The sequence below is a fragment of the Pomacea canaliculata genome, linkage group LG3 (genome assembly GCF_003073045.1).
Source record: "Pomacea canaliculata isolate SZHN2017 linkage group LG3, ASM307304v1, whole genome shotgun sequence".
Lineage (NCBI taxonomy): Eukaryota > Metazoa > Mollusca > Gastropoda > Architaenioglossa > Ampullariidae > Pomacea > Pomacea canaliculata.
The window spans coordinates 19,636,924-19,660,316 of record NC_037592.1 but is presented as its reverse complement, the minus strand read 5'-3'; the positions used below and the strand labels follow the sequence as shown (position 1 = coordinate 19,660,316).

The following is a 23,393-nucleotide window of genomic DNA, read 5'->3' as shown; positions in this document are numbered from 1 at the left end:
TTCACGGGAGAATATGGCTTCTGTGATTTCAATGAAAAGTATTATTAGAAATTATCAAAAAAAAACAAAGAATAAATTGAGTCAAGGAAACAAATACAAAATTTGTATACATTGACAAGCACAAAACAGCACAGACATACAGGCGGGTATTTTAGTTGTTAAAGTTAGAATGGTTAGTCTTTAGTAAAGGTAACATTACACATTTAGTTTTTTCTTTATTTAATAGTAAAAATGTTATATACCCTGTTATCAATGATGCTCACCCTCTATCGTCAATATTTCTGGGTCTTCTTAGCACTCGTGGGATATCAAGTTCTGAGAAATAGCCTCCAAAATTAGGTACAGATGCATAAGCCACCAACAATCAGAATTTAGATGGACACAGAAAACATACAAAATACCAAAAGATAATATAAACAAACATGTCTAGCCGCTACTCTCGTTCTTCTGGTTAACACAATGGCAACTGTCAAGAATGCTGTCTTTGCTTGTCCTGTCCAAGGATACAATGGCTTCTGTGATTTTCAATTACAAAAACAGATAGAATATATCTAAAAATAAACAACTTATTGGAGATTAACCAACAGACAAAATTTGTCAAGCATGAGAGAGAAAACACACACACATACATAGAGACACAATATTCATCTTAAAGGTAGAATGGTTAATCTTTAGTAAAAGATACAAGCACATTTCATTTTTTTTTTCTTCTTTGATGGTACATACTGCTAACAAATGATGCTACCTCTATTGTCCAATGTCTGAGTCTTTCTCATTATGTTGCTTCTATCGCTGTGTGCGACAGTTCTGAAGAGAGATTCTGAGGTGAAGTGCCTGTAAATAGGGTACACATGCAATACACATCATATAAGATAACCCTCACACACATCACACATACCTCTCGTTCCTTTCTGGGTTCTTTCTGGTTATAAATCCACTGTACAGAGTGCTGCCCTTTGGTTTCATCTTATGGCTTCTGTGATTTCCAATGAAAGTATGATTGCAAAAGAATATAATTGAGTTGTGACAAGCCACAAAACTAGCCGTATTAGTTTAAAGGTTAGAAATAAAGAACATACACATTCTAGTTTTTTTCTTTATTAATAGATTTCTGGTCCTTTCTTCTGTGGGATAATCATCTGAGAAATGTGGAACACACGGAAAACATTTACAGAAATACCAAAATGATATATAAAACACAACATGTCCTACCTCTCGTTCTTTCTGTTACAGCATGGCACTGTCAAGAATGCTGTCCTTTGCTTGTCCTGTCCAGGAATAAGCAATTGGCTTCTGTGATTTCAATTACAATAAACGATAAGAAATATTCCAAAATAAAACAAACTTAAATTGAATTAACAGATCGCATAAAACCACACACAAAATTTCATGTTATACAGTTGAATGGTTACTTAAATTGGATGGATGTCTGGGTCTTCTCATCGGCTTGTGTCTGAAGGAAGTAGCCTGTAAATAGGTATACATGAACAACACACACACACACACACACAAAAAATACAAAATAAGCTATAGTACAAAAGGAAACAGCAGTCCTTAACCTTCTCGTGTCCTTTTGGTTATATAAATCACTGGTTAACAGAGTTGCTGCCGCTTTGGTTGTCATCTCACCGGAGAGGCGGTATATTGGCTTCTGTGAGTTTTTCCAACTGAAAAGTATTATTGAAAGTATTCAAAAAACAAAATAGAATAATATTGAGAGTAATTAATTTTAAGAGGGTAGACGAACAGTTTTAGTAAAGAACATACATCATTTAGTTTTTTCTTTATTAATGATGACCCTGTTATCAAAATGATGCCACCTCTATCGTCATATTTCTGGTCTTTAGCACTGCGTGTATACCCGCAATCAAGAATTGAGAATGGAACAGACACGAAAAATTCAAAGATACCAAAGATACTCTATCGTATATGTCTGGGTCTTTCTCTAATGTCCTACCTCTCGTTTCTTTCTGTTACACATGGCACTGTCAAGAAATGCTTCCTTTGCTTGTCCTGTCCGCTGTGGACATGTTCATGGATAAGTAGAAACATACTTAATTGAGATTTTCTGAATAGAGACAGTATTCTTAAAGGTTAGAATGGTTAATCTTTAGTAAAGATACAAGCACATTTCATTTTTTCTTCCTTTGATGGTACAGTCCTAATAACAAATGATGCTCATATTGTCCATTCTGGGTCTTCTCAACATAATTGAAGAGAGATTCTGAAAGTACCTTAAATCATATTATGATGGCACAACAACAACACACAAAAATACAAAAAATACAAAAGCTATCAAAAGAAACACATCCTACCTCTCGTTCCTTTCTGGTTATGTAAAATCCACTGTAAGCAGAGCTTGCTGCCCATTTTGGGTTGTCATCTCACGGGAGAATATGGCTTCTGTGATTTCCAATGAAAAGTATTATTAGAAATATCAAAAAACAAACAAAGAATAAATTGAGTCAAGAAACAAATACAATTTGTAATACATTGACAAGCACAAAACAGCACAGACATACAGGGGTATTAGTTTAAAGGTTAGAATGGTTAGTCTTTAGTAAGTAAAGTACATACACATTTAGTTTTTCTTTATTAATAGTATACCCTGTTATCAAATGATGCTCACCTCTATCGTCATATTTCTGGGTCTTCTTAGCCTCGTGTGGCATCAATTCTGAAAAATAGCCTCAAAAATAGGTACAGATGCATAAGCCAACAATCAGAATTAGATGGAACACACGGTGAAACATTACAAAAAATACCAAAAGATAATATAAACAAACATGTCCTTACCTCTCACGTTCTTTCTGGTTACAAATGGCACTGTCAAGAGATGCTGTCTTTGCTTGTCCTGTCCAAGGATACCATGCTTTGTGATTTCCATTACAAAAACAGATAAGAAATATCATAAAAATAAAACAACTTTATTGGAGATTAACAGACAAATTTGCAAGCAAAAAACACACACACATACATAGAGACAATATTGCCATTTAAAGGTTAGAATGGTTAATCTTTAGTAAAGATACAAGCACATTTCATTTTTTTTCATCCTTTGATGTACATCCTGCTAACAAATGATGCTGCACCTCTATTGTCCAATGTCTGGGTCTTCTCATCCTTGTGCGACATCAATTGAAGAGAGATTCTGAGAAGTACCTGTAAATAGGTACGCATGCATAAGTATACAATCATGAATTAGATGGTAACACACACAACACACACACACACAAAAGTACAAAATATACAAATTCTAATACAAAAGAAAACACATCCTACCTCTCGTTCCTTTCTGGTTATAAAATCCACTGTACAGAGTTGCTGCCCTTGGTTGTCATCTCACGGGGAGAATATGGCTTCTGTGATTTCCAATGAAAAGTATTATTAGAATATCAAAAAACAAAAGAATAAATTGAGTCAGGAAACAGAATACAAATTTGTATACATTGACAAGCACTTAAGAGAAAACAGCACAGACATACAGGCGGTATTGGGTTTTAAAGGTTAGAATGGTTAGTCTTTAGTAAAGGAGAATACTACACTTAGTTTTGTTCTTTAGTTAATAGGTAATTAGTATACCCCTGTTATCAAATGATGCTCACCTCTATCGTCATATTTCTGGTCTTCTTAGCACTCGTGGGATATCAATTCTGGAGAAATAGCCTCCACAAAAATAGGTACAGATGCATAAGCCAACATCAGAATTAGATGGAACACAGTGAAAACATTACAAAATACCAAAAGATAATATAACACAAACATGTCCATCCTCTCGTTTCTTTCTGGTTATCACATGGCACTGTCAGAAGATGCTGTCGCCTTTGCTTGTCCTGTCCAAGGATACAATGGCTTCTGTGATTTCCAATTACAAAAACAGATAAGAAATATCCTAAAATAAAACAACTTAATTGGAGATTAACAGATCAAATTTTGCAAGCATCAAAACACACACACATACATAGAGACAATATTCATTTAAAGGTTAGAATGGTTAAATCTTTAGTAAAGATACAAGCATCATTTCATTTTTTTCTTCCTTTGATGGTAAATCTGCTAACAAATGATGCTCACCTCTATTGTCCAATGTCTGGTCTTCTCATCGCTTGTGCGACATCAATTGAAGAGAAGATTCTGAGAAGTAGCCTGTAAAATAGGTACACATGCATAAGTATACATAGCATAATTAAGATGGAACACACACACAACACACACAAAAATACAAATATACAAAAGCTAATAAACAAGAAACACATCCTACCTCTCGTTCCTTTCTGGTTATAAAATCCACTGTACAGAGTGCTGTCCTTTGGTTGTCATCTCACGGGAAATATGGCTTCTGTGATTCCAATGAAAAGTAATTATTAGAAATATCAAAAAAACAAAGAAATAAAATAGTGAAGGAAACAAATAACAAATTTGTATACATTGACAAGCACAAAACAGCACGAACATACTACAGGGCGGTATTAGTTTAAAGGTTAGAATGGTTAGTCTTTAGTAAAGAACATACACTTTAGTTTTTTCTTTATTTAATAGGTATATACCTGTTATCAAATAATGCCGTTCACCTCTATCGTCATATTTTCTGGGTCTTCTTAGCACTCGTGTGGATAATCAATTCTGGTAAAAAATAGCCTCCAAAAATAGGTACAGATGCATAAGCCAACAATCAGAATTAGATGGAACACACGAAAACATTAACAAATACCAAGGTAATTAAACAAACATGTCCCTATGGTCCTTCCTCTCCGTTTCTTCTGGTTACACATGGCACTGTCAAGAAAAATGCTGTCCTTTGCTTGTCCTGTCCAAGGATACAATGGCTTCTGTGATTTCCATTACAAAAAACAGATAAGAAATATCCTAAAAATAAAACAACTTATTGGAGATTAAACAGACAAATTTGCAAGCATAAAAACACACACACATACATAGAGACAATATTCATTTAAAGGTAGAATGGTTAATCTTAGTAAAGATACAAGCACATTTCATTTTTTTCATCCTTTGATGGTACATTCCTGCTAACAAATGATGCTCACCTCTATTGTCCAATGTCTGGGTCTTCTCATCATTGTGGGACTTTCAATTGAAGAGAGATTCTGAGAATGTAGCCTGTAAATAGGTACATCATGCATAAGTATAACAATCATAATTTAGATGGAACACACACACACACACACACTACACACACACAAATACAATATACAAAAAGCTAATACAAAAGAAACACACTTCCTATCCTCTCGTTCCTTTCTGGTTAATAAAATCCACTGTACAGAGTTGCTGCCCTTTGGTTGTCATCTCACGGGAGAATAGGCTTCTTGATTTCCAATGAAAAGTATTATTAGAAATATCAAAAAACAAAAGAATAATTGAGTCAAGGAAACAATACAAATTTGTGTACATTGACAAGCACAAAAACAGCACAAGACATACAGGCGGTATTAGTTTAAGGTTAGAATGGTTAGTCTTTAGTAAAGATACCACATTTTAGTTTTTTCTTTATTTAATAGTTACCTGTTATCAATGATGCTCCACCTCTATCGTCATATTTTCTGGGTCTTCTTAAGCTTCAACTCGTGTGGCATCAATTCTGAGAAATAGCCTCCAAAATAGGTAGACAGATGCATAAGCAACAATCAGAATTTGATGGAACACGAAATGGAAAATATTACAAATACCAAAAGATAATATAAACAAACATTGTCTCTACCTCTCGTTTCTTTTCTGGTTACACATGGCACTTGTCAAGAAATGCTGTCTTTTGCTTGTCCTGTCAAGGATACAATGGCTTCTGTGATTTCCAATTACAAAAAACAGATAAGAATATCCTGAAAATAAAACAACTTATATTGGAGATTTAACAGACAAATTTGCAAGCATAAAAACACAACACACATACATAGAGACAATATTCATTTAAAGGTTAGAATGGTTAATCTTTAGTAAGATACAAGCACATTTCATTTTTTTCTTCTTTGATGGTATCATCCTGCTACAAATGATGCTCACCTCTATTGTCAATGTCTGGGTCTTACTCATCGCTTGTGCGACATCAATTGAAGAGAGATTCTGAGAAGTAGCCTGTAAAATAGTACACATGCATAAGTATATCCAATCCATAATTAGATGAGACACACAGACAGCACACACACACACACAAAAATACCAATATACAAAAGCTAATACATACATAAGAAACACATCCTACCTCTCGTTCTTTCTGGTTATAAAACCACTGTACAGAGTTGCTGCCCTTGTGGTTGTCATCTCACGGAGAATATGGCTTCTGTGATTTCCAATGAAAACGTATTATTAGAAATACAAAAAAACAAAAGAATAAATTGTCAAGGAAACAAATACAAATTTGTATACATTGACAGCACAAATAAACAGCACAGACATACAGGCGGTATTAGTTTAAAGGTTAGAATGGTTAGTTAGTAAAGAACATACACATTTAGTTTTTTCTTTATTTAATAGTATACCCTGTTATCAAATGATGCTCCCTCTATCGTCATATTATGGTCTTCTTAGCACTCGTGGATATCAATTCTGAGAAATAGCTCCAATAGTACAGATGATGGAACCACGAAAACATTAGCTGAAGATAATATCACATGCATTGGTAATGCTGTCCTTTGCTTTCCTGCACCAGCTTCTTGATTTCCATAAAACATAAGAAATATCCTAAAAATACAAACAACTAATTGGAGATAACAAGACAAATGCAAGCATAAAAACACCACACATATTATTCATTTTTCTTTCATTCCTTTGATGGTACATCCTGCTAACAAATGATCTCACCTCTATTGTCCAATGTCTGGGTCTTCTCATTGCTTGTGCGACATCAAATTGAAGAAGATTCTGAGAAGTAGCCTGTAAATAGGTACACATGCATAGTATACAATCATAATTAGATGGAACACACACACCACACACACACAAAATACAAAATACAAAAGCTAATACAAAAGAAACACATCCTACCTCTCGTTCCTTTCTGGTTATAAAATCCACTGTACAGAGTTGCTGCCCTTGTGGTTGTCATCTCACGGAGAATATGGCTTCTGTGATTTCCAATGAAAAGTATTATTAGAAATATCAAAAAAACAAAAGAATAAATTGAGTCAAGGAAACAAATACAATTTGTATACATTGACAAGCACAAAACAGCACAGACATACAGGCGGTATTAGTTTAAAGGTTAGAATGGTTAGTCTTTAAGTAAAGAACATACACATTTAGTTTTTTCTTTATTTAATAGTATACCCTGTTATCAAAATGATGCTCACCTCTATCGTCATATTTCTGGGTCTTCTTAGCACTCGTGGGATATCAATTCTGAGAAATAGCCTCCAAAATAGGTACAGATGCATAAGCCAACAAATCAGAATTAGATGGAACACACATGAAACATTACAAAATACCAAAAGATAATATAACAAACATGTCCTAACCTCTCGTTTCTTTCTGGTTACACATGGCACTGTCAAGAAATGCTGTCCTTTGCTTGTCCTGTCCAAGGATACAATGGTTCTGTGATTTCCAATTACAAAAACAGATAAGAAATATCCTAAAAATAAAACAACTTTAATTGGAGATTAACAGACAAATTTGCAAGCCATAAAAACACACACACATACATAGAGACAATATTCATTTAAAGGTTAGAATGTTAATCTTTAGTAAAGATACAAGCACATTTCATTTTTTTCTTCCTTTGATGGTACATCTCTGCTAACAATGATGCTCACCTCTATTGTCCAATGTCTGGGTCTTCTCATCGCTTGTGCGACATCAATTGAAGAGAGATTCTGAAAGTAGCCTGTAAATAGGTACACATGCATAAGTATACAATCATAATTAGATGGAAACACACACACACACACCACACACAAAAATACAAATATACAAAAGCTAATACAAAAGAAACACATCCTAACTCTCGTTCCTTTCTGGTTATAAAATCCACTGTACAGAGTTGCTGCCCTTTGGTTGTCATCTCACGGGAGAATATGGCTTCTGTGATTTCCAATGAAAAAGTATTATTAGAAATATCAAAAAAACAAAGAATAAATTGAGTCAAGGAAACAAATACAAATTTGTAATACATTGACAAGCACAAAACAGCACAGACATACAGGCGGTATTAGTTTAAAGGTTAGAATGGTTAGTCTTTAGTAAAGAACATACACATTTAGTTTTTTCTTTATTTAATAGTATACCTGTTATCAATGATGCTCACCTCTATCGTCATATTTCTGGGTCTTTTAGCACTCGTGGGATATCAATTCTGAGAAATAGCCTCCAAATAGGTACAGATGCAATAAGCCAACAATCAGTAGATGGAACACATGAAAAACATTACAAAATACCAAAAGATAATATAAACAAACATGTCCTACCTCTCGTTCTTTCTGTTACACATGGCACTGTCAAAATGCTGTCCTTTGCTTGTCCTGTCCAAGATACAATGGCTTCTGTGATTTCCAATTACGAAAAACAGATAAGAAATATCTAAAAATAAAACAACTTATTGGAGATTAACAGACAAATTTGCAAGCATAAAAACACACACACATACATAGAGACAATATTCATTTAAAGGTTAGAATGGTTAATCTTTAGTAAAGATACAAGCACATTTCATTTTTTTCTTCCTTTGATGGTACATCCTGCAACAAATGATGCTCACCTCTATTGTCCAATGTCTGGGTCTTCTCATCGCTTGTGCGACATCAATTGAAGAGAGATTCTGAGAAGTAGCCTGTAAATAGGTACACATGCATAAGTATACAATCATAATTAGATGGACACACACACACACACACACACACAAAAATACAATATACAAAAGCTAATACAAAAGAAACACATCCTACCTCTCGTTCCTTTCTGGTTATAAAATCCACTGTACAGAGTTGCTGCCCTTGGTTGTCATCTCACGGGAGAATATGGCTTCTGTGATTTCAATGAAAAGTATTATTAGAAATATCAAAAAACAAAAGAATAAATTGAGTCAAGGAAACAAATACAAATTTTATACATTGGACAAGCACAAAACAGCACAGACATACAGGCGGTATTAGTTTAAAGGTTAGAATGGTTAGTCTTAGTAAAGAACATACACATTTAGTTTTTTCTTTTATTTAATAGTATAACCCTGTTATCAAATGATGCTCACCTCTATCGTCATATTTCTGGGTCTTCTTAGCACTCGTGGGATATCAATTCTGAGAAATAGCCTCCAAAATAGGTACAGATGCATAAGCCAACAATCAGAATTAGATGGAACACACGAAAACATTACAAAATACCAAAAGATAATATAAACAACAATGTCCTACCTCTCGATCTTTCTGGTTACACATGGCACTGTCAAGAAATGCTGTCCTTTGCTTGTCCTGTCCAAGGATACAATGGCTTCTGTGATTTCCAATTACAAAAACAGATAAGAAATATCCCAAAAAAAACAACTTAATTGGAGATTAACAGACAAATTTGCAAGCATAAAAAACACACACACATACATAGAAACAATATTCATTTAAAGGTTAGAATGGTTAATCTTTAGTAAAGATACAAGCACATTTTTTTTTTTCTTCCTTTGATGGTACATCCTGCTAACAAATGATGCTCACCTCTATTGTCCAATGTCTGGGTCTTCTCATTGCTTGTGCGACATCAATTGAAGAGAGATTCTGAGAAGTAGCCTGTAAATAGGTACACATGCATAAGTATAACAATCATAATTAGATGGAACACACACACACACACACACACACAAAATACAATATACAAAAGCTATATACAAAAGAAACACATCCTACCTCTCGTTCCTTTCTGGTTATAAAAATCCACTGTACAGAGTTGCTGCCCTTTGGTTGTCATCTCACGGGAGAATATGGCTTCTGTGATTTCCAATGAAAAGTATTATTAGAAATATCAAAAAAACAAAAGAATAAATTGAGTCAAGGAAACAAATACAAATTTGTATACATGACAAGCACAAAACAGCACAGACATACAGGCGGTATTAGTTTTAAAGGTTAGAATGGTTAGTCTTTAGTAAAGAACATACACATTTAGTTTTTTTCTTATTTAATAGTATATCCCCTGTTATCAAATGATGCTCACCTCTATCGTCATATTTCTGGGTCTTCTTAGCACTCGTGGGATATCAATTCTGAGAAATAGCCTCCAAAATAGGTACAGATGCATAAGCCAACAATCAGAATTAGATGGAACACACGAAAACATTACAAAATACCAAAAGATAATATAAACAAACATGTCCTACCTCTCGTTTCTTTCTGGTTACACATGGCACTGGTCAAGAAATGCTGTCCTTTGCTTGTCCTGTCCAAGGATACAATGGCTTCTGTGATTTCCAATTACAAAAAACAGATAAGAAATATCCTAAAAAATAAACAACTTAATTGGAGATTAACAGACAAATTTGCAAGCATAAAAACACACACACATACATAGAGACAATATTCATTTAAAGGTTAGAATGGTTAATCTTTAGTAAAGATACAAGCACATTTCATTTTTTTCTTCCTTTGATGGTACATCCTGCTAACAAATGATGCTCACCTCTATTGTCCAATGTCTGGGTCTTCTCATCGCTTGTGCGACATCAATTGAAGAGAGATTCTGAGAAGTAGCCTGTAAATAGGTACACATGCATAAGTATACAATCATAATTAGATGGGAACACACACACACACACACACACACACAAAAATACAATATACAAAAGCTAATACAAAAGAAACACATCCTACCTCTCGTTCCTTTCTGGTTATAAAATCCACTGTACAGAGTTTGCTGCCCTTTGGTTGTCATCTCACGGGAGAATATGGCTTCTGTGATTTCCAATGAAAAGTATTATTAGAAATATCAAAAAAACAAAAGAATAAATTGAGTCAAGGAAACAAATACAAATTTGTATACATTGACAAGCACAAAACAGCACAGACATACAGGCGGTATTAGTTTTAAAGGTTAGAATGGTTAGTCTTTAGTAAAGAACATACACATTTAGTTTTTTTCTTTATTTAATAGTATACCCTGTTATCAAATGATGCTCACCTCTATCGTCATATTTCTGGGTCTTCTTAGCACTCGTGGGATATCAATTCTGAGAAATAGCCTCCAAAATAGGTACAGATGCATAAGCCAACAATCAGAATTAGATGGAACACACGAAAACATTACAAAATACCAAAAGATAATATAAACAAACATGTCCTACCTCTCGTTTCTTTCTGTTACACATGGCACTGTCAAGAAATGCTGTCCTTTGCTTGTCCTGTCCAAGGATACAATGGCTTCTGTGATTTCCAATTACAAAAAGCAGATAAGAAATATCCTAAAAATAAAACAACTTAATTGGAGATTAACAGACAAATTTGCAAGCATAAAAACACACACACATACATAGAGACAATATTCATTTAAAGGTTAGAATGGTTAATCTTTAGTAAAGATACAAGCACATTTCATTTTTTTCTTCCTTTGATGGTACATCCTGCTAACAAATGATGCTCACCTCTATTGTCCAATGTCTGGGTCTTCTCATTGCTTGTGCGACATCAATTGAAGAGAGATTCTGAGAAGTAGCCTGTAAATAGGTACACATGCATAAGTATACAATCATAATTAGATGGAACACACACACACACACACACACAAAAATACAAAATACAAAAGCTAATACAAAAGAAACACATCCTACCTCTCGTTCCTTTCTGGTTATAAAATCCACTGTACAGAGTTGCTGCCCTTTGGTTGTCATCTCACGGGAGAATATGGCTTCTGTGATTTCCAATGAAAAGTATTATTAGAAATATCAAAAAACAAAAGAATAAATTGAGTCAAGGAAACAAATACAAATTTGTATACATTGACAAGCACAAAACAGCACAGACATACAGGCGGTATTAGTTTAAAGGTTAGAATGGTTAGTCTTTAGTAAAGAACATACACATTTAGTTTTTTTCTTTATTTAATAGTATACCCTGTTATCAAATGATGCTCACCTCTATCGTCATATTTCTGGGTCTTCTTAGCACTCGTGGGATATCAATTCTGAGAAATAGCCTCCAAAATAGGTAAGATGCATAAGCCAACAATCAGAATTAGATGGAACACATGAAAACATTACAAAATACCAAAAGATAATATAAACAAACATGTCCTACCTCTCGTTTCTTTCTGGTTACACATGGCACTGTCAAAGAAATGCTGTCCTTTGCTTGTCCTGTCCAAGGATACAATGGCTTCTGTGATTTCCAATTACAAAAACAGATAAGAAATATCATAAAAATAAAACAACTTAATTGGAGATTAACAGACAAATTTGCAAGCATAAAAACACACACACATACATAGAGACAATATTCATTTAAAGGTTAGAATGGTTAATCTTTAGTAAAGATACAAGCACATTTCATTTTTTTCTTCCTTTGATGGTACATCCTGCTAACAAATGATGCTCACTCTATTGTCCAATGTCTGGGTCTTCTCATCGCTTGTGCGACATCAATTGAAGAGAGATTCTGAGAAGTAGCCTGTAAATAGGTACACATGCATAAGTATACAATCATAATTAGATGGAACACACACACACACACACACACACAAAAATACAAATATACAAAAGCTAATACAAAAGAAAACACATCCTACTCTCGTTCCTTTCTGGTTATAAAATCCACTGTACAGAGTTGCTGCCCTTTGGTTGTCATCTCACGGGAGAATATGGCTTCTGTGATTTCCAATGAAAAGTATTATTAGAAATATCAAAAAAACAAAAGATAAATTGAGTCAAGGAAACAAATACAAATTTGTATACATTGACAAGCACAAAACAGCACAGACATACAGGCGGTATTAGTTTAAAGGTTAGAATGGTTAGTCTTTAGTAAAGAACATACACATTTAGTTTTTTCTTTATTTAATAGTATACCCTGTTATCAAATGATGCTCACCTCTATCGTCATATTTCTGGGTCTTCTTAGCACTCGTGGATATCAATTCTGAGAAATAGCCTCCAAAATAGGTACAGATGCATAAGCCAACAATCAGAATTAGATGGAACACACGAAAACATTACAAAATACCAAAAGATAATATAAACAAACATGTCTACCTCTCGTTTCTTTCTGGTTACACATGGCACTGTCAAGAAATGCTGTCCTTTGCTTGTCCTGTCCAAGGATACAATGGCTTCTGTGATTTCCAATTACAAAAACAGATAAGAAATATCATAAAAATAAAACAACTTAATTGGAGATTAACAGACAAATTTGCAAGCATAAAAACACACACACATACATAGAGACAATATTCATTTAAAGGTTAGAATGGTTAATCTTTAGTAAAGATACAAGCACATTTCATTTTTTTCTTCCTTTGATGGTACATCCTGCTAACAAATGATGCTCACCTCTATTGTCCAATGTCTGGGTCTTCTCATCGCTTGTGCGACATCAATTGAAGAGAGATTCTGAGAAGTAGCCTGTAAATAGGTACACATGCATAAGTATACAATCATAATTAGATGGAACACACACACACACACACAAAAATACAAAATACAAAAGCTAATACAAAAGAAACACATCCTACCTCTCGTTCCTTTCTGGTTATAAAATCCACTGTCAGAGTTGCTGCCCTTTGTTGTCATCTCACGGGAGAATATGGCTTCTGTGATTTCCAATGAAAAGTATTATTAGAAATATCAAAAAAACAAAAGAATAAATTGAGTCAAGGAAACAAATACAAATTTGTATACATTGACAAGCACAAAACAGCACAGACATACAGGCGGTATTAGTTTAAAGGTTAGAATGGTTAGTCTTTAGTAAAGAACATACACATTTAGTTTTTTCTTTATTTAAATAGTATACCCTGTTATCAAATGATGCTCACCTCTATCGTCATATTTCTGGGTCTTCTTAGCACTCGTGGGATATCAATTCTGAGAAATAGCCTCCAAAATAGGTACAGATGCATAAGCCAACAATCAGAATTAGATGGAACACACGAAAAACATTACAAAATACCAAAAGATAATATAAACAAACATGTCCTACCTCTCGTTTCTTTCTGGTTACACATGGCACTGTCAAGAAATGCTGTCCTTTGCTTGTCCTGTCCAAGGATACAATGGCTTCTGTGATTTCCAATTACAAAAACAGATAAGAAATATCATAAAAATAAAACAACTTAATTGGAGATTAACAGACAAATTTGCAAGCATAAAAACACACACACATACATAGAGACAATATTCATTTAAAGGTTAGAATGGTTAATCTTTAGTAAAGATACAAGCACATTTCATTTTTTTCTTCCTTTGATGGTACATCCTGCTAACAAATGATGCTCACCTCTATTGTCCAATGTCTGGGTCTTCTCATCGCTTGTGCGACATCAATTGAAGAGAGATTCTGAGAAGTAGCCTGTAAATAGGTACACATGCATAAGTATACAATCATAATTAGATGGAACACACACACACACACACACACACACACACAAAAATACAATATACAAAAGCTAATACAAAAGAAACACATCCTACCTCTCGTTCCTTTCTGGTTATAAAATCCACTGTACAGAGTTGCTGCCCTTTGGTTGTCATCTCACGGGAGAATATGGCTTCTGTGATTTCCAATGAAAAGTATTATTAGAAATATCAAAAAAACAAAAGAATAAATTGAGTCAAGGAAACAAATACAAATTTGTATACATTGACAAGCACAAAACAGCACAGACATACAGGCGGTATTAGTTTAAAGGTTAGAATGGTTAGTCTTTAGTAAAGAACATACACATTTAGTTTTTTCTTTATTTAATAGTATACCGTTATCAAATGATGCTCACCTCTATCGTCATATTTCTGGGTCTTCTTAGCACTCGTGGGATATCAATTCTGAGAAATAGCCTCCAAAATAGGTACAGATGCATAAGCCAACAATCAGAATTAGATGGAACACACGAAAACATTACAAAATACCAAAAGATAATATAAACAAACATGTCCTACCTCTCGTTTCTTTCTGGTTACACATGGCACTGTCAAGAAATGCTGTCCTTTGCTTGTCCTGTCCAAGGATACAATGGCTTCTGTGATTTCCAATTACAAAAACAGATAAGAAATATCATAAAAATAAAACAACTTAATTGGAGATTAACAGACAAATTTGCAAGCATAAAAACACACACACATACATAGAGACAATATTCATTTAAAGGTTAGAATGGTTAATCTTTAGTAAAGATACAAGCACATTTCATTTTTTTCTTCCTTTGATGGTACATCCTGCTAACAAATGATGCTCACCTCTATTGTCCAATGTCTGGGTCTTCTCATGCTTGTGCGACATCAATTGAAGAGAGATTCTGAGAAGTAGCCTGTAAATAGGTACACATGCATAAGTATACAATCATAATTAGATGGAACACACACACACACACACACACACAAAAATACAAATATACAAAAGCTAATACAAAAGAAACACATCCTACCTCTCGTTCCTTTCTGGTTATAAAATCCACTGTACAGAGTTGCTGCCCTTTGGTTGTCATCTCACGGGAGAATATGGCTTCTGTGATTTCCAATGAAAAGTATTATTAGAAATATCAAAAAAACAAAAGAATAAATTGAGTCAAGGAAACAAATACAAATTTGTATACATTGACAAGCACAAAACAGCACAAACAGACATACAGGCGGTATTAGTTTAAAGGTTAGAATGGTTAGTCTTTAGTAAAGAACATACACATTTAGTTTTTTCTTTATTTAATAGTATACCCTGTTATCAAATGATGCTCACCTCTATCGTCATATTTCTGGGTCTTCTTAGCACTCGTGGGATATCAATTCTGAGAAATAGCCTCCAAAATAGGTACAGATGCATAAGCCAACAATCAGAATTAGATGGAACACACGAAAACATTACAAAATACCAAAAGATAATATAAACAAACATGTCCTACCTCTCGTTTCTTTCTGGTTACACATGGCACTGTCAAGAAATGCTGTCCTTTGCTTGTCCTGTCCAAGGATACAATGGCTTCTGTGATTTCCAATTACAAAAACAGATAAGAAATATCCTAAAAATAAAACAACTTAATTGGAGATTAACAGACAAATTTGCAAGCATAAAAACACACACACATACATAGAGACAATATTCATTTAAAGGTTAGAATGGTTAATCTTTAGTAAAGATACAAGCACATTTCATTTTTTTCTTCCTTTGATGGTACATCCTGCTAACAAATGATGCTCACCTCTATTGTCCAATGTCTGGGTCTTCTCATCGCTTGTGCGACATCAATTGAAGAGAGATTCTGAGAAGTAGCCTGTAAATAGGTACACATGCATAAGTATACAATCATAATTAGATGGAACACACACACACACACACACACACAAAAATACAATATACAAAAGCTAATACAAAAGAAACACATCCTACCTCTCGTTCCTTTCTGGTTATAAAATCCACTGTACAGAGTTGCTGCCCTTTGGTTGTCATCTCACGGGAGAATATGGCTTCTGTGATTTCCAATGAAAAGTATTATTAGAAATATCAAAAAAACAAAAGAATAAATTGAGTCAAGGAAACAAATACAAATTTGTGTACATTCACAAGCACAAAACAGCACAGACATACAGGCGGTATTAGTTTAAAGGTTAGAATGGTTAGTCTTTAGTAAAGAACATACACATTTAGTTTTTTCTTTATTTAATAGTATACCCTGTTATCAAATGATGCTCACCTCTATCGTCATATTTCTGGGTCTTCTTAGCACTCGTGGGATATCAATTCTGAGAAATAGCCTCCAAAATAGGTACAGATGCATAAGCCAACAATCAGAATTAGATGGAACACACGAAAACATTACAAAATACCAAAAGATAATATAAACAAACATGTCCTACCTCTCGTTTCTTTCTGGTTACACATGGCACTGTCAAGAAATGCTGTCCTTTGCTTGTCCTGTCCAAGGATACAATGGCTTCTGTGATTTCCAATTACAAAAGCAGATAAGAAATATCATAAAAATAAAACAACTTAATTGGAGATTAACAGACAAATTTGCAAGCATAAAAACACACACACATACATAGAGACAATATTCATTTAAAGGTTAGAATGGTTAATCTTTAGTAAAGATACAAGCACATTTCATTTTTTTCTTCCTTTGATGGTACATCCTGCTAACAAATGATGCTCACCTCTATTGTCCAATGTCTGGGTCTTCTCATTGCTTGTGCGACATCAATTGAAGAGAGATTCTGAGAAGTAGCCTGTAAATAGGTACACATGCATAAGTATACAATCATAATTAGATGGAACACACACACACACACACACACACAAAAATACAAAATACAAAAGCTAATACAAAAGAAACACATCCTACCTCTCGTTCCTTTCTGGTTATAAAATCCACTGTACAGAGTTGCTGCCCTTTGGTTGTCATCTCACGGGAGAATATGGCTTCTGTGATTTCCAATGAAAAGTATTATTAGAAATATCAAAAAAACAAAAGAATAAATTGAGTCAAGGAAACAAATACAAATTTGTGTACATTGACAAGCACAAAACAGCACAGACATACAGGCGGTATTAGTTTAAAGGTTAGAATGGTTAGTCTTTAGTAAAGAACATACACATTTAGTTTTTTCTTTATTTAATAGTATACCCTGTTATCAAATGATGCTCACCTCTATCGTCATATTTCTGGGTCTTCTTAGCACTCGTGGGATATCAATTCTGAGAAATAGCCTCCAAAATAGGTACAGATGCATAAGCCAACAATCAGAATTAGATGGAACACACGAAAACATTACAAAATACCAAAAGATAATATAAACAAACATGTCCTAACCTCTCGTTTCTTTCTGGTTACACATGGCACTGTCAAGAAATGCTGTCCTTTGCTTGTCCTGTCCAAGGATACAATGGCTTCTGTGATTTCCAATTACAAAAACAGATAAGAAATATCCTAAAAATAAAACAACTTAATTGGAGATTAACAGACAAATTTGCAAGCATAAAAACACACACACATACATAGAGACAATATTCATTTAAAGGTTAGAATGGTTAATCTTTAGTAAAGATACAAGCACATTTCATTTTTTTCTTCCTTTGATGGTACATCCTGCTAACAAATGATGCTCACCTCTATTGTCCAATGTCTGGGTCTTCTCATCGCTTGTGCGACATCAATTGAAGAGAGATTCTGAGAAGTAGCCTGTAAATAGGTACACATGCATAAGTATACAATCATAATTAGATGGAACACACACACACACACACACACAAAAATACAAAATACAAAAGCTAATACAAAAGAAACACATCCTACCTCTCGTTCCTTTCTGGTTATAAAATCCACTGTACAGAGTTGCTGCCCTTTGGTTGTCATCTCACGGGAGAATATGGCTTCTGTGATTTCCAATGAAAAGTATTATTAGAAATATCAAAAAAACAAAAGAATAAATTGAGTCAAGGAAACAAATACAAATTTGTATACATTCACAAGCACAAAACAGCACAGACATACAGGCGGTATTAGTTTAAAGGTTAGAATGGTTAGTCTTTAGTAAAGAACATACACATTTAGTTTTTTCTTTATTTAATAGTATACCCTGTTATCAAATGATGCTCACCTCTATCGTCATATTTCTGGGTCTTCTTAGCACTCGTGGGATATCAATTCTGAGAAATAGCCTCCAAAATAGGTACAGATGCATAAGCCAACAATCAGAATTAGATGGAACACACGAAAACATTACAAAATACCAAAAGATAATATAAACAAACATGTCCTACCTCTCGTTTCTTTCTGGTTACACATGGCACTGTCAAGAAATGCTGTCCTTTGCTTGTCCTGTCCAAGGATACAATGGCTTCTGTGATTTCCAATTACAAAAACAGATAAGAAATATCCTAAAAATAAAACAACTTAATTGGAGATTAACAGACAAATTTGCAAGCATAAAAACACACACACATACATAGAGACAATATTCATTTAAAGGTTAGAATGGTTAATCTTTAGTAAAGATACAAGCACATTTCATTTTTTCTTCCTTTGATGGTACATCCTGCTAACAAATGATGCTCACCTCTATTGTCCAATGTCTGGGTCTTCTCATCGCTTGTGCGACATCAATTGAAGAGAGATTCTGAGAAGTAGCCTGTAAATAGGTACACATGCATAAGTATACAATCATAATTAGATGGAACACACACACACACACACACACACAAAAATACAAATACAAAAGCTAATACAAAAGAAACACATCCTACCTCTCGTTCCTTTCTGGTTATAAAATCCACTGTACAGAGTTGCTGCCCTTTGGTTGTCATCTCACGGGAGAATATGGCTTCTGTGATTTCCAATGAAAAGTATTATTAGAAATATCAAAAAAACAAAAGAATAAATTGAGTCAAGGAAACAAATACAAATTTGTATACATTGACAAGCACAAAACAGCACAGACATACAGGCGGTATTAGTTTAAAGGTTAGAATGGTTAGTCTTTAGTAAAGAACATACACATTTAGTTTTTTTCTTTATTTAATAGTATACCCTGTTATCAAATGATGCTCACCTCTATCGTCATATTTCTGGGTCTTCTTAGCACTCGTGGGATATCAATTCTGAGAAATAGCCTCCAAAATAGGTACAGATGCATAAGCCAACAATCAGAATTAGATGGAACACACGAAAACATTACAAAATACCAAAAGATAATATAAACAAACATGTCCTACCTCTCGTTTCTTTCTGGTTACACATGGCACTGTCAAGAAATGCTGTCCTTTGCTTGTCCTGTCCAAGGATACAATGGCTTCTGTGATTTCCAATTACAAAAACAGATAAGAAATATCCTAAAAATAAAACAACTTAATTGGAGATTAACAGACAAATTTGCAAGCATAAAAACACACACACATACATAGAGACAATATTCATTTAAAGGTTAGAATGGTTAATCTTTAGTAAAGATACAAGCACATTTCATTTTTTTCTTCCTTTGATGGTACATCCTGCTAACAAATGATGCTCACCTCTATTGTCCAATGTCTGGGTCTTCTCATCGCTTGTGCGACATCAATTGAAGAGAGATTCTGAGAAGTAGCCTGTAAATAGGTACACATGCATAAGTATACAATCATAATTAGATGGAACACACACACACACACACACACAAAATACAAAAGCTAATACAAAAGAAACACATCCTACCTCTCGTTCCTTTCTGGTTATAAAATCCACTGTACAGAGTTGCTGCCCTTTGGTTGTCATCTCACGGGAGAATATGGCTTCTGTGATTTCCAATGAAAAGTATTATTAGAAATATCAAAAAAACAAAAGAATAAATTGAGTCAAGGAAACAAATACAAATTTGTATACATTGACAAGCACAAAACAGCACAGACATACAGGCGGTATTAGTTTAAAGGTTAGAATGGTTAGTCTTTAGTAAAGAACATACACATTTAGTTTTTTCTTTATTTAATAGTATACCCTGTTATCAAATGATGCTCACCTCTATCGTCATATTTCTGGGTCTTCTTAGCACTCGTGGGATATCAATTCTGAGAAATAGCCTCCAAAATAGGTACAGATGCATAAGCCAACAATCAGAATTAGATGGAACACACGAAAACATTACAAAATACCAAAAGATAATATAAACAAACATGTCCTACCTCTCGTTTCTTTCTGGTTACACATGGCACTGTCAAGAAATGCTGTCCTTTGCTTGTCCTGTCCAAGGATACAATGGCTTCTGTGATTTCCAATTACAAAAACAGATAAGAAATATCATAAAAATAAAACAACTTAATTGGAGATTAACAGACAAATTTGCAAGCATAAAAACACACACACATACATAGAGACAATATTCATTTAAAGGTTAGAATGGTTAATCTTTAGTAAAGATACAAGCACATTTCATTTTTTTCTTCCTTTGATGGTACATCCTGCTAACAAATGATGCTCACCTCTATTGTCCAATGTCTGGGTCTTCTCATCGCTTGTGCGACATCAATTGACGAGAGATTCTGAGAAGTAGCCTGTAAATAGGTACACATGCATAAGTATACAATCATAATTAGTTGGAACACACAGACACAAAAATACAAAATACAAAAGCTAATACAAAAGAAACACATCCTACCTCTTGTTCCTTTCTGGTTATACCATCCATTGTACAGAGCTGCTGTCCTATGGTTGTCATGTCCCGGGAGAATATGGCTTCTGTGATTTCCAATGCAAAAATATTATTAGAAAGATAAAAAAAAAACAAAAGAATAAATTGAGTCAAGGAAACGATTGCCTGAGGCTGCCCAAAATGTTGTCTATTGCGTTGTCGAGTGGCTCAGGACTTTTCACATTACATGACAATTAAGTACGCATTAATAACAACTCGCCTCAACGCCTCGTTCTAATGGCGACAAACTTCTAAATATAGATGCAATGCTTACATCAGGGACAGTTCGCCGATTCGTCTCAACAGTCCAATATCTCACAAAGTATAAAGATTACACTCCTCGCACTCTCTCCTAGCAAACGAGGTTCCAGCTCTATTTTCTAACTCAGTGGTTCTCAAAGTGTGGCATAATTAAGTCAGGTGGTCCGCGGCTGACAGTCGTCATTTGTCAGCAAAGTGATGTTTAAAGTGATGCATTCCTCGCATTTACATTTTAATTACAAATAACGAGGTATACGTAGTTTTATGTCCTCTTATTACTATATTACTTTTACAAAAGGACATTAAGTTTTGAATTAAAATGAAACAAATGCGGCAATTTAAATTTGAAATTCATAGTACAGACTGACTTTTAGGCCTTGGTGGTCCGCCATATTTTTTACTTAGGTCTTGGTGGTCCGCCATAGTTTTTACTTAAGTAAAGTGGTCCGCGGTCTGAAAAACTTTGAGAACCACTGTTCTAACTTATGACCGCACAAGCAATCGTTGAGTACGTTACTCACAGTTCATTGTCCCTCAGGGTTGTCGCTCTCCACATGTCCAGCCAACTATAATCCAATAACACAAGCACACACACACACGATGGCCGTACACATGGCCGTGTCGTGGACGTACTCGATCCGCGGTGACGTCACGGGGCTCCTAACGCACGTGCTGCTGGGTGCGGAAACAAAATCACGTCGATCACGGAATGGTCCTGGCAGGCGAGTCTTTTTTACCCAGAAGAGCTCCAGTTAAATCCGCCCATACGATTAAAACCTCGTCTAGGGGAGGTTAATCCAAAAACGGGTCAGTACCGCGCCGCATCCAGCGTCGATCGACACTACCCTGCTACTATACACAAAATCTCAACTAGGGAGATTTACAACTCGTGACTCAGGCACGCCTTCTTCTCTCGGTATCCCGGGCCTGAGTAATTGTCCACAACTCGTTCCCACCCAAACCAACTGTTCACTAAACACTTAACACAGTTAACCCTTTCCTATGTTTTTATCCATTCAACCATATACATTGAACATACCACTGTTATAGTCCGTGAGTCACAAAAGGGTTAAAAGTCTGAAAAAACACTTAATTGAGGCACGGACTGATCCATGGCACTGGATCTCCATTTGAGAACTTTTTAGGCCAGCTTAAACGACTTGTCCAAACACCAAACTTTCCACAGGTAATTAAAAGAATACAGTATCTGAGAAAGTGCAGCATAAGGATTCTGTTCCCAATGGATTGGTCATTTTGTTTACCTGTGTAGACTTATTTTTTCATGTCTGTGTCATCCGCAGAAAAAGATCTAGATACCGAAAGAATGCAAATGCAAAGCCTATAGTCAACACACAATTACAGCCGGTTTGAAAATAAGTATTTCCATCGAAATACATTTATTTAAAATAACTAGATAAATTTCTCATTTAGTTTTTATTACAGGTGGTGAATCATTTACGCTGGTTCCTCCAGAAGTCCTTTATGATAGGGGAGAGTAATAAAATAATAATACTGACATATGTAGGAGGTCCAATATGTGTACTTATATAGAACACTCCAGTTCAATCTTCTAATTCAACAATAAATGCTTTTGTGAGAAGTATATGCAGATTTATTATTTTCATGCATAACAGACAACAATGAATTGAACATTTCAGACGATGATGTTTTCAAATGGGAAATTTTAAAAATGTACTTTATATCACATATAAATTCCTGATGGTATTTTTCAACAAAACATGAAATATTAAGGAAAAGCCGCCAAGGTTTTTGTATTTTAGAGAGGGCAGCTACGTATAATTTTGCACAGCTGGCTTAAAATTATAAATTGTTTAATTCAAACTATGAC

At 34.5% G+C, this 23,393-nt stretch overlaps 1 protein-coding gene across 1 annotated transcript; it reads right to left on the bottom strand.

Moving 5' to 3' along the window:
- Positions 1 to 2,332: 2,332 nt before the first annotated feature.
- Positions 2,333 to 23,379, bottom strand: LOC112559550. The gene is made up of 6 exons (XM_025230882.1): positions 22,066 to 23,379; positions 21,251 to 21,330; positions 21,075 to 21,146; positions 7,470 to 7,548; positions 2,630 to 2,677; positions 2,333 to 2,403 (listed from the first exon to the last, which is right to left on the bottom strand). Exons 2-6 carry the CDS (start codon positions 21,308 to 21,310, stop codon positions 2,333 to 2,335), a joined length of 330 nt encoding a protein of 109 aa, XP_025086667.1. The 5' UTR covers positions 21,311 to 21,330; positions 22,066 to 23,379.
- Positions 23,380 to 23,393: the final 14 nt, after the last annotated feature.

Coding starts and splice junctions, on each gene's coding strand:
- LOC112559550 (XM_025230882.1), bottom strand. CDS start 21,310: ATGACAACCATAGGACAGCAGCTCTGTACAATGGATGGTATAACCAGA. Junction 2,678..7,469: donor TAACCAGAAAGAAACGAGAG/GTTAGGACATGT, acceptor GCTATTTTTCAG/AATTGATGCCACACGAGGCT. Junction 2,404..2,629: donor CCAGAAATATGACGATAGAG/GTGAGCATCATT, acceptor TGGAAATCACAG/AAGCCATATTCTCCCGTGAG.